Source organism: Neomonachus schauinslandi, chromosome 1 (genome assembly GCF_002201575.2).
Source record: "Neomonachus schauinslandi chromosome 1, ASM220157v2, whole genome shotgun sequence".
In the NCBI taxonomy this organism is placed as follows: domain Eukaryota; kingdom Metazoa; phylum Chordata; class Mammalia; order Carnivora; family Phocidae; genus Neomonachus; species Neomonachus schauinslandi.
In genome coordinates this window covers 5530168-5544260 of record NC_058403.1, presented here as the reverse complement: position 1 = coordinate 5544260, position 14093 = coordinate 5530168, and the positions used below count along the sequence as shown (strand labels likewise).

General features: G+C 43.8%; 1 protein-coding gene across 1 annotated transcript in view; it reads right to left on the bottom strand.

Moving 5' to 3' along the window:
* The window catches only part of DSCAM (DS cell adhesion molecule), a 709341-nt gene that overhangs the window by 67771 nt on the left and 627477 nt on the right, over positions 1-14093 (bottom strand). Inside the window, exon 22 of the mRNA XM_044918979.1 lies at positions 10389-10522. Within this exon, the coding sequence (XP_044774914.1) occupies positions 10389-10522 (134 nt within the window). The remainder of the gene's footprint in view (positions 1-10388; positions 10523-14093) is intronic.

Sequence of the window (14093 nt, the reverse complement as noted above, 5' to 3'; positions counted from 1 at the left end):
AATTGATCCTTGACTACTTCCAAAATAAGCATTTTATTTAATTTTTACCTGCAACCCAAGGTGCAGCTAAAATCGATGATAAAAAAGTACTTCTTACGTAACAATATTTGTTTCACTTTTTATATAGAAGATCAACCAAAAGGCAAAGTAAAAAGGTTTATCAATAGAAACTTCTTCCCAGCTGAGGGTTCTAGAGGGGAGGGGGGTGGCAGGATGGGTTAGGCTGGTGATGGGTATGAAGGAGGACACATACTGCATGGAGCACTGGGTGTTATACGCAAACAATGAATCATGGAACACTACATCAAAACCTAATGATGTAACGTATGGTGATTAACATAAAATAATAAAAAAAAATCTTAAAAAAAAGAAAAAAAACTAATGATGTATGGTGATTAACATAACATAATTAAAAAAAAAAAAGAAACTTCTTCCCTTTGGAATGAAATTTCTCTATAGAGTGAGAAATAATAGTCAAGCTGTCCAGGGGTTCCTGTTCTTTATTCGGGAAATTTAGTTGCACTGGTGTTATCACCCTCTGATGTCACTCTATTTCCCTGATGGCCACCATAATTAGGCACCATTTTTCAGCTCTCAGAAGTGTAAGCAGAAGGTTGCCAACCAACCAATTTAAACAAGAGGAGAGTTGATTTGTTTTCTTCATAATATATGTAACTGGATATTAAATGTGACTTTTCCTGTTGTCTTAAAATTTTAGCAACTGGCTTAACAAGTGAGAATCGTCCCAAAGATGCTGGTACCTTCTTTCCTAACAAAAAATGTGAGACCGCCTATGCAGGGCTTCCTGATGGTTTGTCCATCATCCATTTCTGGGCCCGATAAGAGGCTAAGGCAGGAATAACATATTCTTGTGAAGAGCAGTCTGTGTGCATTCCCACCTAGGGGTGCCAGGGGTTTTGAGCTCCAAGCAAACCCCTCAGAGAGCTTGGAGTCTGGAAGAATATAGAGATTGGAGAGTCACACCTGAGGAGGTCAAAGGCTACACAGTGGCAAAGGCTAGCCCCGCTCCCAGCAGGAGAGCATGCTGTGCTGGGGCTGGCTGTCACTCCCAGTATGGTGGGTTAAGGATGCTTTCATGTAGGCCCTGCAGAGGAGGGCAAGACTGGATGTCTCCAGAGATGTGAGATGCCTCCTACAGAGGGCTGTCCTGTGAATCCCATAATCACTTATCCATAGATGGTGCATAATTCAAACATTGTTAAGCTCAAGAGGTGGCAAAAGGTAAGAGAAAAAGAGCTAAATGGGAAAAAAGATCATCAGAAGTTCATGTGGTGTAGGGAAGGAAATCTATTTGTTTAAAGCCTTCCCCTTAATGCTCAGCCAAAAATGCTTGTTCTGAGAAAGAGGGAGGATGACTATTACTTCCTTAGGAAACATTTTCCTCAATAGTTTAGATGAGATATAATAACTGATTACATTTACCTTTCATCAGTTGTCTCTGTTGGATACCAGATTTCCCAACACAATGATCTAATCATGTTGGAAATGACTTGCTAATTTCTATGTGCGTCCCATTATGTGTCTCTCCCTCCCAAACTCTGGTCAGTGAGAAGGTATCGCTTTAATTTCCAGAATTCTCCTGCTACTTCCACTGCATTGATGCTTCAGAGACTGTGAATAGAAAGGAATGGGGGAGCTTCTCCCTCAAGGGCAGCAAGACGGAAAACTGTAGCCTAAAGAAAAGCATACTCCAAATGTAGTTCCTAGGATTAATGAATCAAAAGTGGCAAAAAGAGAAATTGGTAGGGAGGGGAGAGAGACACTTTTCTCAATATTTAAATATTTAAATCTCTAAATATTTAATTTTCTGCTGGCAGATCTATAACTCTGTTGTCTCATCTTCAAAGTTAAGACAGAGATATTAGCCACGCTAGAAGATTTGATTATGCCTACGATGTGAATTAATCATGAATGGATGGCTATAAGTGGGCTGATAAGGGATGGCCAGAGAAATAGAACACCTGGGGACAGCCACGTGAACTCACTGGACTAAAGATCTCTCCTTTTGGTCTTGCAAAGAAAATTTATGTGAGAGCTCTTAGCACAATGCCCATAATGGGAAAAACTCATAAATAGTTGCTGTGTTTGTATTCATAGGCATTTGCTGAGTTCCAGTCCAGTGCGTAGATTGTAAGGTCAGTTCCTGCCCCAAGGGAACAAGAAATGATCACAGCTTGGCAAACAGAGGATTAATTAAATAAGGCATAGTAAGATCCTGGCAGGTTCCTGCTAAAATCTGAAAAATCGTTTCAATTCCCTTTCTAAAACGACTCCAGTCATAGTTGAGGACATGATTAATATTTACAAAATGCCTAGGAAAATAAATAAAAACTTCATATATTTGATTTAAAAAATATTTGTAGCAATTTTCTTTTATAACACTTCAGACATGTCGGCTTCCCGAAAATTGTGCCAAGAGCGGAAGTCACAGCTCATGATATAAACCTTACAGTAATACTCAGACCCGACAGCTCACATTCACTTGTTCTGCCTTTCTTACTCTTGCTTTAGGTCTAGTGGGTGGAGTCACAGATTTCTGAGGAACTCCACAGTATACTCCTCAAAAGAACGTAGAGGTTACTGGGAGGTTGGTTTTCTCCCTGTGTTTCAGTGTCACCCGTGAAAAGCCTGAGAACAGGGTCTACGGGATCTACTTTCACTACAAAATTATTTTTGCCTTGTCGTTTTGGTGCAATCATCTTCCTTTCATGTTTAAGACACTTCACAAGAGTAAATAAGATAGAATTAAACACAATGACTTTCTTTAAATGCTCTTTAGTGATTTCTATAAAACTGGATATTTATCCAATAATTGCTGGATTCACTTCCAAATCCCTCACACTACTTAGCTTGATGGATGACTTGCAAAGCCTTGTAGCCTTCTCTCAGCCCCTCCACTGGGGGCCACATCTGCCCTTGGTTTATACATCATGTAAGGTCTTGATCTTTATTCTCCTTCGATTATGGCCCCGCATGTCCTCACTGCCTCTCCTGTGCTGGATGGGTCTCAGGTTCTCTGAGGGTGGCCTAGCCGCACCTCTCCCTCTACGATTTCCTGGGGATCCTAGATCCCAGCATTGCAGAGTCAGGACCCACCCGCTACTAACTGGAATGGACTGAGGAAACACCTGTTGCATTAAGTTGACTAATGACCTAGAAATTATTTGAATACAATTGAGAATAACTATGTAGAGAATGACTATGGATTCACAGCCTGCTCAGATCAAATTATTCAGCCTATCTCATGGATATAAAAAGAATTCCACTTAAAAAATTTCAATTAACTTTTTAATGAAAAACTAATTCTATCAAAGAAGTATGGTGCTTTAAAAAGCTCTAATATCTAATTATTAAAAAAAGAGGCTCGAATGTTCTGATTTTGTGGATAGTATGTTCACAGCAGTGATTTAAAAAACCTCCCCCAGAGCACAATAAGTAAAATAGGCAGCTCTTTTAATTATTGGACAACGACATTTTGAGGACATATAAAATCTTTCTTTTCAGTGGCAGAGAAATGACCTGGATTATATTAAGAATAAGGAGTTAGCTGGATCAATTTAGGATTCGTCTTTATTCTTTAAGTTCTCTGTATAATACATGGACATGATCTGATTTTCATTTTATTTCATTATTTTCTCTTCTCTAGGGTCACGCCATCCGCCACGCAAACGATTATCTGTAAAAATGCTTTATTAATCTGACTTGATCGCTCTAACTTATTTGATGATGAACAAGTAATTTATTGCATATATGCAAAGGGAGCCAGCCCATGCACTCTTAACCACCTTTTGGCTGCTCCATCATTTCTAGCTTTGCCATCACAGAAAAGAGAGAGCCACCATTAGGTCTTTTGGATAGAACTATGGAAGGATGATTTCCATGTCAGTGATTTAAAAGCATGGGCATTTTACCTAAATCCTTGTGAGATTGAAAGCATCCCCAAGTATATAAGATACTTTCCTGCCTTATGAACCAGAAACATCATTATACAGTTCAACCTCTCTTGGATGACTCCCAACCACTATCCATAAAATTTAATTCAACACAACATTTGCTGAACATCCACTATTTCAGCATAATACCAGGCTTTCTAAAGGCAGAACAGTGACTAGCTGGGAGGCCTGCACGTCAGCTGACAAGCCACTCTGGGGGCCCAACTATACCCCAAATTAACAATAATTTAAGAGGTTGTAGTTATGCCAAAATGAGGCTGTAAAGTAATACTGGGGACCTCTGCGGTAAGACAGAGCCAGCTTCCCAGGGAAGGCTGTATGCTCTCAGGGTAAAGGGCCTGGACTCTGAGCTCAGACACCTGTGGGTTGCAACCCCTGCCTTTGCCTTGCAAACTGCATGGTCCTGGACAGATGGCACATGATCCACTTCAGTATCACTAAAGTGAGGTCCTAATAACCCCACCTGCATACAGTAATCATGAGGATTAGCTGATGAAAACCAGTATTATTTAAGATGTGGGTCATGGAAGCAATTTTGTGAGTTATGACAATCATTTGCAAAATAAAATCGAAGAGCAAAAAACCTACCAGAATGGGAAATATCAAAGTGTATCACGTGGAGCAAGTGTAAATTTTGTTTACGATGCTTTTATTGTGTGGGTAGTGCATTATGCTTGTAAGATGTATTTCCTATTGTGAGCCATGAAAAAATACATTTGGAAACCATAGGCATAAAATGTATAGCCTATAGCAAATGCAAATGCAAATAAATAATAAAGCATTTAAGTTGAGCCTTAAGAATAAAGACTTTATTTTTTTTATTTTTATTTTTATTATTTTTTTAAGATTTTATTTATTTATTTGAGACAGAGAGAATAAGAGAGACAGAGAGCACATGAGAGGGGGAAGGGTCAGAGGGAGAAGCAGGCTCCCTGCCGAGCAGGGAGCCCGATGCGGGACTCGATCCCGGGACTCCAGGATCATGACCTGAGCCGAAGGCAGTCGCTTAACCAACTGAGCCACCCAGGCGCCCAAGAATAAAGACTTTAAATGGAAAGAGGATGAGAGGGAAAAGGCCAGGAGGACCCAGTGTACATGCACGTACACACACACACACACACACACACACACACACACACGAGACGTGGTATGGTTTAAGAACTGGCTGGGTAGGGTAATGGAATAGGAGATATGAGACTGGACAGGAGTTGGAGCTGGATTGTGGAAATCTGTCCATGTCGTCTTGAGGATTTAGGTAAAAAGGGAGAAGTCAGCCAAGAATTTGCCCAAGGGAGTGACATGGTTAGACCTAGAATGTGAAAGAATGATGATGACAGCAATGTGGACACAGGACTGGACCTTGAGACTGGCACTGGGAAAGCTTCTGACCTAATTTGGTTCCCAGGTGAGGACCTGAACCAGGGCAATGGTGGTGGGCATGAAAAGAAGGGCGAGGATTAAAAAGATATTGTGGAGAGAGGATTCTCAGGACACAATGTCACTTCACAGATGCTGTTTCCTCTGGTCATAAATACCCTTCTGTCCAGTAAAACGTCCCACCTGCAAGCCAGGTCTGTATGTACATCCCAAGAAACTGACTCTGATCCTACTGTTTGAGTGACACCCCCTTGCCTGTGCTCCATGTCATTCTGTCCTCTGCATGTCCCGGTTGTGTCCTTTGCCACATCACAAGAACAGCGACCATCTCTGGTATTTTCTGCCCTCCCTAGAACCAGGAACTCCTCAAAGAAAGGCAGACACTCTATCCTTTATAACGGCAGTCCCATGGTCGCCAGTAGAGTTGTTCTCCAAGCTGCTCTGGTTTTCCTGTCTTCTGGGTATGTGCTGGGATTGGCTTCCTGGTTCTCTTGTGGTTGGAGGGAGGCCACGTTATGCCTCTGTCAGACCCCCGGAGAGGTCCTTTTCTCTGCCATAAAACTGTCACGGGTCCCTCCTGCGGTGTGGGTAATATGGAGCAGAGCTACCGACTCACAATGGACGTGAATGTGAAAGAAACATAAGACTGTTGGTGTAAATCCCTGAGATTCGAGGCCTCTTGTCAGAGGACAACGGGTATTGTTAAATCATTAGCTTAGCTGGGAAACAGGAAGAGAAGGGGAGCAAGAATGAATTAGGTTCTGGACATGCTGGATGCAGTGGAATCTCGATGGAGACATGGATGGAAGGAAGTTGGAAATATGAGACTGGTCTTGTAAGATGGTTGGGGTTGGAGAGAAACATTTTTGACCCTTGTAACTTTAGATGATAGTTAAATTATAAGAACAGATTCAATGATTCATGGAGATAATCAAGACTAGGAAAAGAAGATGAAGGATGAGTGTTGAGAAATGCATACATGTAAGGGTGGGTGTTGGTGGGGAGGGGGCAATGGCCTCGTATAGCCAGGGGGTCTGTGGTGGCTTCGGAGACAGGAGCAGTGGCCGGTGAGATGGACAGCATTATAAATAGGGACGGTCAGGTCGACCCCGCTTGACAGTTCTATCGTGGCACTCTTATTTGACCTGAGATTACTCAACATTTCTGGGTTTCTGAAGCCACTCTCCCTTGTCTTCAGCCCCATGATTTATTAAATGCAGGCCCCGGGTCGGGGGGCACGTATAGGGCAAACACACACCTGCTACCTTGGCTCAGAATTTACCCAGACCTGGTAAAGGTTACTTTCTTTGCTTCCCTGAAGACTTGCTTATTTCCAAGTGGGCTACACTGTGGGGAGTTTAGTAGGTGAAAGTCATCCTCTGGATAAGAAGAGTACTAGAACATTCTCCTTTGCTCATTTAGCACCATCGACTGAACACCTGTCCTGTGCAGGGACTGGATCATATCATCATCCCAAACTGGAATAACTGATGTAGGTTACGGCTCGTTGATATGATTATTTTAGGTCTTCTAATTTAGTTCATTGCTGAGAAGTTTGTGCTGTCTGATTTCATTGTCTCATCTGCTTAACACTGTAAAAGAGACACTTTCTCTATCCTCCTGCTTGGCTAACACACCGCATTTCCCGCGGGCTGCTTTCATGCAGGGAGGAGCCTTAGAGAGGAGATCCAGCCTCACTCCTTTCTTCCTGGGACCTTACAACTGGGTGAATTGATCGTTCCAACCATCATATATGAAAACTAATAGCCACGGCCCCAAAATTATATGGATGAGTTCCTGAATCAAATGAATCTTAAGATTTTGTGGCTCGAATCGGCCTGGGAAGGTTGATGTCTCGGCACACCTGCTGGTCCCTCACGGTAAGACTCCCAGCACCCCCAGACTTTAGATGAATTTGCAGTTTCTCGTCTGGCCACGTATGCAATTTCAAATCTGAATGTCTTTGACTAAACTGACCCGAGAGAACACAACGAAACCATTGCCTGTTATTAGACAATGGGCTTTACGCATTATGGACAAGAGCCTGGGGCTTGTCACAGGTCCTTTCACTGGGGGTCTTTAGGGGAAATTTATATCAGCGAAGAGGTTAGCCGAGGGAGTCCCTTACAGAGCAACGAATTACAGGTTGTGCGGTGTCCTCATTTATCTTCCCATGTTCTACATTCAACTATGAAATCATTTCAAAGAAAAGAAAGTCAGGGAGATGAGCAAGAGAAATATACAGAGCTCACACTGCCCTCTGGTGTTTACTCGGTGGAGATGGCAAAACATCGCAAGAGGTGACAGCATCCAGAATTCTCACTGTCAAATTACAGAAGCTCGGGATGGAAACAAAGTCCCTCTTTCCAGTAATTTATACTCTCTTCCTAATTCCACATGAATAAAACCCCAAAATAATGGGTGGTTTTCCCTTCGAAGAGAAATGCATTAGTCCTCTCTGCTCTTTACTTAGAATGGTATTATTTTATTTTAATCATAGGCCTCGTTTGGGAAATCTCTGTACCTCCCACTCAGGTTTTCTGTCACCCAAAAAGTGCTTTAAAAATAAAGTCTATTCAGAAACCTGGGCCTTGTGGTCTTAGATGTTTGAAGTACATGAACAGCCATGTGCCTCGAGAGATGGAATAGCCTGATTCTGGTTCACTTCACGTTATTGAGGACCGTTCTGGGATTCTGGACCTTCCTTGCAAAACTTACATGCTGCTGCCCAGAAGATCACAGGCACCTTGTAATGATCCTATTTCTGGATCCATAGTGCTTTTTAATATTGTCAAAAGCAGCACAGACACACCTAGCTAGTGGCAGTCAGACATTAGGTAGGTGAAAAACCTGGTTGTTCATTCCCATTTTTTCTGGTTAGTTGGATCTTAGGATGGTCGTTTTTGGAAGGGTCTTGTTGGTACAGTCCTGGGTGGTCGAACCCCAGTGTTCTGTGCACAGAGAGACTGTGGAAATCCCTTTCTTCTCCACCCTGTGGACAGTTTGAGCATGGCTTCTTGCTATTCTATGGTGGGGAATTCACTGGCTGGGAGGACAGGGACTAACATGGCCCCCGGCATCCACAGGTGGGGCTGTCTCCCCCATGCATCGGTCTGTCTGGATCAACTGCAGATGAGCCAGGCTGGGGTTTTTAGCTTAGAGATAAAGAGCAGATAGAGGGGGAGCTGCTGGTGTTCTGGGTACCCTGCTAGTCTCTTCCTAGGCTGCTGGCGTCAGAACAGCAAATGTGAGTTCTACAGCAAATAGATGGATGAATGAGTGAATAGAAATAAAGAAGCATTTCAAATTCGAGGGGAATGCAGGTATGCCTTACTCTAGCGATGATTTTGTCTCTCTTTGGCAGAATGGTTCTATGTTAGGGCTGACAAGAGAATCAGGGTCTGCGCAGGGGTCCTCTGCGAATCGCCTCTCTGAGTAGCAGACCACGGTTGCCTGGCGCTTCCTCCCAGCACTGCTTAGCATCTCCGAACTTTGACGGTAGGACTCAGCAGGTGGGAATTAACAGCATGTTTGAAACCAAAGGAGGAACCTGCAAGAAAGTTCTGGAGCCCGTCTCTGACCATTTACACGTAAATCTTTACTTCAGCTCCAGGGGGGCTGCTGTTGACGAACGTTCTCCAGCAGAGACGCCGAACACAGGCTCTCCCTTGTCTCTCTGGCGCCGCTAATCACGCTCACTGTCTGGGGCACTCCGAGGCCTGGGGGTTCCCTACGGACTCTAGACTTTGGAAAATGTATCACTTTAATTAGAGAATCAATTAATGAATTAGTTCGAGAATGGGAGTCAGCCTTAAAAAGGAAGGAAATCCTGACACCTGCTACAACATGATGACCCTTGAGGACACGATGCTCAGTGAGGTGTGCCCATGACAGAAAGATAAAGGCTGTCAGATTCCGCTCCTGTGGGACCCCTAGAGCAGTCCGATTCACAGAGGCAGAAAGCAGAGTGGTGGCTGACGATGCTGGAAGCAGAGGGTTGGGACGTTAGTGCTTAAGGGACAGAGTTTCAGTTTGGGAAGATAAAAATGTTTTGGAGGTGGACGGTGGGGACGGTCGCATGACAGTGTGAATGTGCTTAACGCCACTGACCTGGACACTTAGAAATGATTAAGATGGTAAATTTTTTGTGAAGGTATTTTACCACAATAAAAAACAAAATTAGTTTGTGTATTCATTCCACAAATACTTCCTGAGTGACTATGCCTGTCAAGTTCTATGGCCCAGCGGGGGGACAGAAAGAGGGGTCAGCCATGGTGCCTACCTCCGAAAATGCCTTACATATTCCTATGAAGATATCAGGACTTTTTTGTCCCACTTTGGCTTTCTTTTCTCTAAAATTTCCCATTTGGATCTGCTTTTGTATCTGGTCTGATAAACAGCTTAGCTCTATAATTATGACTTGGTAGTAATAATATTAATGAAAATAAATACAGCACTGGGAAGTATTAATTACCCTAACTTTTAATTCTGTCACAATGAACGAGGCGGACCACGTAATTGTCAGGGTCACAGATCCTCAGCAAGGGCCCCCATGTCTGGCACAAGAGGGGCTTGCTCGCTCTCCCTCAGTGGGGGATGGGTCCCAGCAGGAAGAAGGGGTGAGAGGTGGGACCACAGGAGGGAGGGCGGAGGGAAGGGGGGAGGCAGAGAGAGCCTGGAGTGCACATAATGACGAGTCCAACAGCAAAATCAATAGGTGTTGTCCACTGACTATCAATTAAGGCACAATTAAGACCTCTGGGTTTTGATTTTGAGAAGCCGGCTGGCAGTTTCATGGGAAGTCACCAAATAAACAACAATTCTAGACAATTGTGTCCCTTGCAATGATTCAGAAGCATATTTTCAAATGAGGTATAAATGAGGATGTTGCTTTGTGGTGGAGACAACCGGGACAAAAAATAAAACCACTAGAAAGACCCAAGTAGGTGGGAGACAGGAACAAAACTGTCCCCAGGGAGCGCTCGCAGCTTGTTTCTGGAAGGTGCTTGAAAGGCACTTGGTTATTTACCAACTTACTGTGGGATAGGGGTGGGAGCAGAATACAGTGTACTTTCGGATGATGCCGTTCAGCTTGAGAGGGGGAAGCCAGGACACAAACACCATGGAGGCTGAGGCTGCAGCTGCCTTCACTCCTGCAGGAGGACCTGGAACTAGAAGAGTCGTGCGTTTAGTCACAGACATGGGGCTGCGACCGGGCACTCAGGCCCACGCTGCCCAACACGACCCCCGCTCCAGCTGGGCCTGGCCACTCTCTCCATGGTCAGCTCCTTGAGGATCAGTGCTGACCGGAGAGAGGGCTCCACCGAGTCCCCTTGGAATCCACAAGTGGAGACCCCAATCCCAGAAGCTCAGATTGCAATCTTATTTGGAGAAGGGGTCTCTCAAGAGATGATCAAGTTAAATTATGGTCATTAGCGTGGCCCTCACCTAGTAGGATTGGGGTCCTTATGGAAAAAGGGGAAATGTGGACACAAAGACATGCAGAGAGAGAAGACAATGTGAGGACACAGGGAGCAGATGGCCATCGATAAGCCAAGGACAGAAGTCTGGAACAGACTCTCCCTCACAGCCTCAGAGGGAACCAACCTGGCCCTCACCTTGATTTTGGACTTCCGACCTCCAAACTGTGAGACAATGCATCTCTGTTGTTGAGCCCCCCCCGTCTGTGGTACTCTGTTCCAGCAGCCCTAGGAACTGACAGCCTCTCTCAGACAAGAGACCGGTGAACGCCACTAGCCCTGTCCTCGGGCATGTCCGCTAAGAGCCCAATTTTAAGAATCCTGCTAAGTCAGTTCAGCCTGAATCACCTCAATAATCGATCTCTTTTGATACACAATCAACGTCTTCATTCTCTACCATACCCCAGGTAATACCTGATCATCCTAGCGTGCCTTCAGCAAAAGTCCTGTTTGATCCATCTAGTCAGAACGCCCCTCATCCCTGATGTCTCTTGTCCGTAATTTTCCACCCAGCGACCCCACTCCTTCCTCTCCATCCCTTGGCTGTAAATTCCCACTTTCACTTGTATTTGAAGTCAAGCCCAGTCTCTTTCCCTTACCGTGATCCCCCACTAAGGTGGTCCCCACATGTATACCTCACAGCAGTCCTCCTGAATAAAGTCTGCCTTGCCGCTCTTTAACAAGTGCCATGAATAACCGTTTCTTCCACAGAAATCATACGTTCAGTTCAAGTCCCTGTCTTCCTGGGAGCCTTCCCTCCCCATTGCAGTCCCTCGTGATTTCCTGCCTCTGAACAGCTGGAGACTTTAGCTTCTTGTGCTGCTACTGAGTTTGGCTTTGAACAGGCTAGGGATGTACATCTCGCCTCCTGAGTTAGACAGGAATGAGGGCAAACTTCCATAGTCATCAGGGACCACTCTTCCTCGCCCGAGACACTTAGTAATGGCACCGTTTTTGGCTGAGGGGAGGTACAGAAATACTTTTGATGAAGATAGACTTTTGTGTCAGAGATTCACAGCTCATGTAGACAACAAACACTCCTCTGTAAACCTTCTAAGAAAGCAGGACATGGTGCTAACAATATTAAGCATAATTTGGGAGTGAGCTTGAATGCACGTACCCCACCCCCCATCTTTCTATTTTCCAGGTTGAAGAGGGAGGATGGAGTGAGGCAGGCAGGCTACAGGAAGAGGCGAAAAGAGCATTAATGTTGCTACTAGATAAGCCTTGAGGATCTTGTTTTGTTCCTCACTGGTCTGTCTACATGGAGGGCGGTTCCCACCTTGATAGAGGTCTTCAAATTCCAACCAATATAAGTCTCTTGTGAGCCCCTGAGGAATCTTTGAGTCTCTTCCTGCTCCAATAACAACGTAACTGCTCAGTAAACATTTTTGGAGTTGAATGTGTGTGTCATGATTGCCATCTCGACTCTTCTAGGTCAAAACAACAAAACCAGCAACCACGGTGAGAGCTAACTTGGGTTAGACATCGTCACCATTTGAAAATATAAAATCTCCGATCAGTTTTTAGCAAGTCCCACTGATGGCAGAGGTCTAGGAAAGGGGACACATGTAAGCGATGACACCTGAATTACTAAGTCCTTAGGAACAAGGCACTGTTGTCCTGAATATGGAGGGCATTTGTGCTCAGGTCTCCTATTGGTGAGGGTAACAACAAAGACCTCCACCAATCTACAACCTGGTTCAGACCCACAATGGCTCCTCCTGAACACCAAGGGTAGAGTGGACATTTGCTTGACCTTTTCATTCTAATGGATGCCCTGGATTCGCCAACACTCTCCATTCCTTCTGCAAAGCAACCACCTTGCTAGTGTTCACCATGCCCAACACTCCCCCTGGCTAGCTTCCTTCTAGAAGCCCAAGTGCTTGGGCAGCAACCACCTGAGGGACTGCTTAGCAAAAGTCAGTCATGCTTGTTTCCACCTTGTTTGTGACAATTATACTTGTCATGGTAATGCGATTTAATTCATTATGTAAACCAATGAAATATGAGTGCCAAAGAAAGCTGTTTCTGTGACAATTAATGGAACTTCTTTGGAAAAGCTTTCTCAAAGGAAAGTTAAAAAAAGGAAGGTTTGGCTAGGTTTGGGCCAAGACCATTGAGAAAAATGATACACATGGCGAAAACCAAGACAAACAGATTAAAAAAGAACCTAGCAAAGCGATTGTTGGCAAACGGCAGCATGCTTTACTCCACTCTCAGGAAGCCTAAGCTGGAATTGGCAGATGATCCATGACGGAAACAGTCATGGAACTGATGACATAGAGATCTTTTCACCCAAAACTTAAATGAGACCATGTTATTTAATTAAAGAATGAATAGAGAATCAATCTCTATTTGTATGTTTTAAGTTAAAATGCAATGTACCTTAAACGTACCTTAAAGTATGTCTGTTGGTCACTGTAAACTTTAGCGACTCCTTGCTTTGATTATTTCCAGTAACTTGTCTTGATTAAATCAGATCAAAGGGCTTTCACTGTATTTCCTATGTAAATCCCCATCTGACTCCTCATACACTGAGGTATGATCTCTCTTGTGCAATCTTTCCTTCTAGGGTTATTAGAATTTTATACAAAAAAAAATTTATATCACAATGCTGGGAAGTGTGAGCCCTGCATTTTCACTGAGGGCTTTTGTTCAGCTCTACCACTTAGTTCTCTGTCCTGGGCAAATTCATTAACTTCTCCAACAAACCTTAGTCTCCTCATCTATGAAGTTGGAATAATAATTGTACCTATTCACGGTTTTATTGCTAGGATTATGAGAGATAATTCATCTAAAGAATTTATATGGAGTTTTGCATACAGCAGGCACCAAATAAATTCTAGCTATCATTTGTAAGGACAATCCTCATTTCCTTATAGTGCACATCACTAAAGGATCCTAGCCTTTACTTTGTGACCCAGGGTTGAACTATAAACACCAGATGTTGAGAGTTGCAGAAAACAGATGGTGTAGGATGGTCTGTCTGGGAAATATTTTCTTAAAACATTCTTAGTCATCAAGTTACATTTTGTTAATCTGTTTTTTTTTTTTAATGGAAGTACAAGCAAGTTTAGACAATTTTCACGAATTCTTAGCCATTGTTGAGTGGATTTCTGACTTCAGATCTAACTGGTTGAAGTAAAGAATGCCGCTCCAGAGGACCATCTCTTCTGTGTTCTTCCAATTTCCCTATGCCTCCTTGCTGCTTGAAGAAGCTCTTACAGCTCACATAGCCAGTTGCCACTGAGATCTCCAC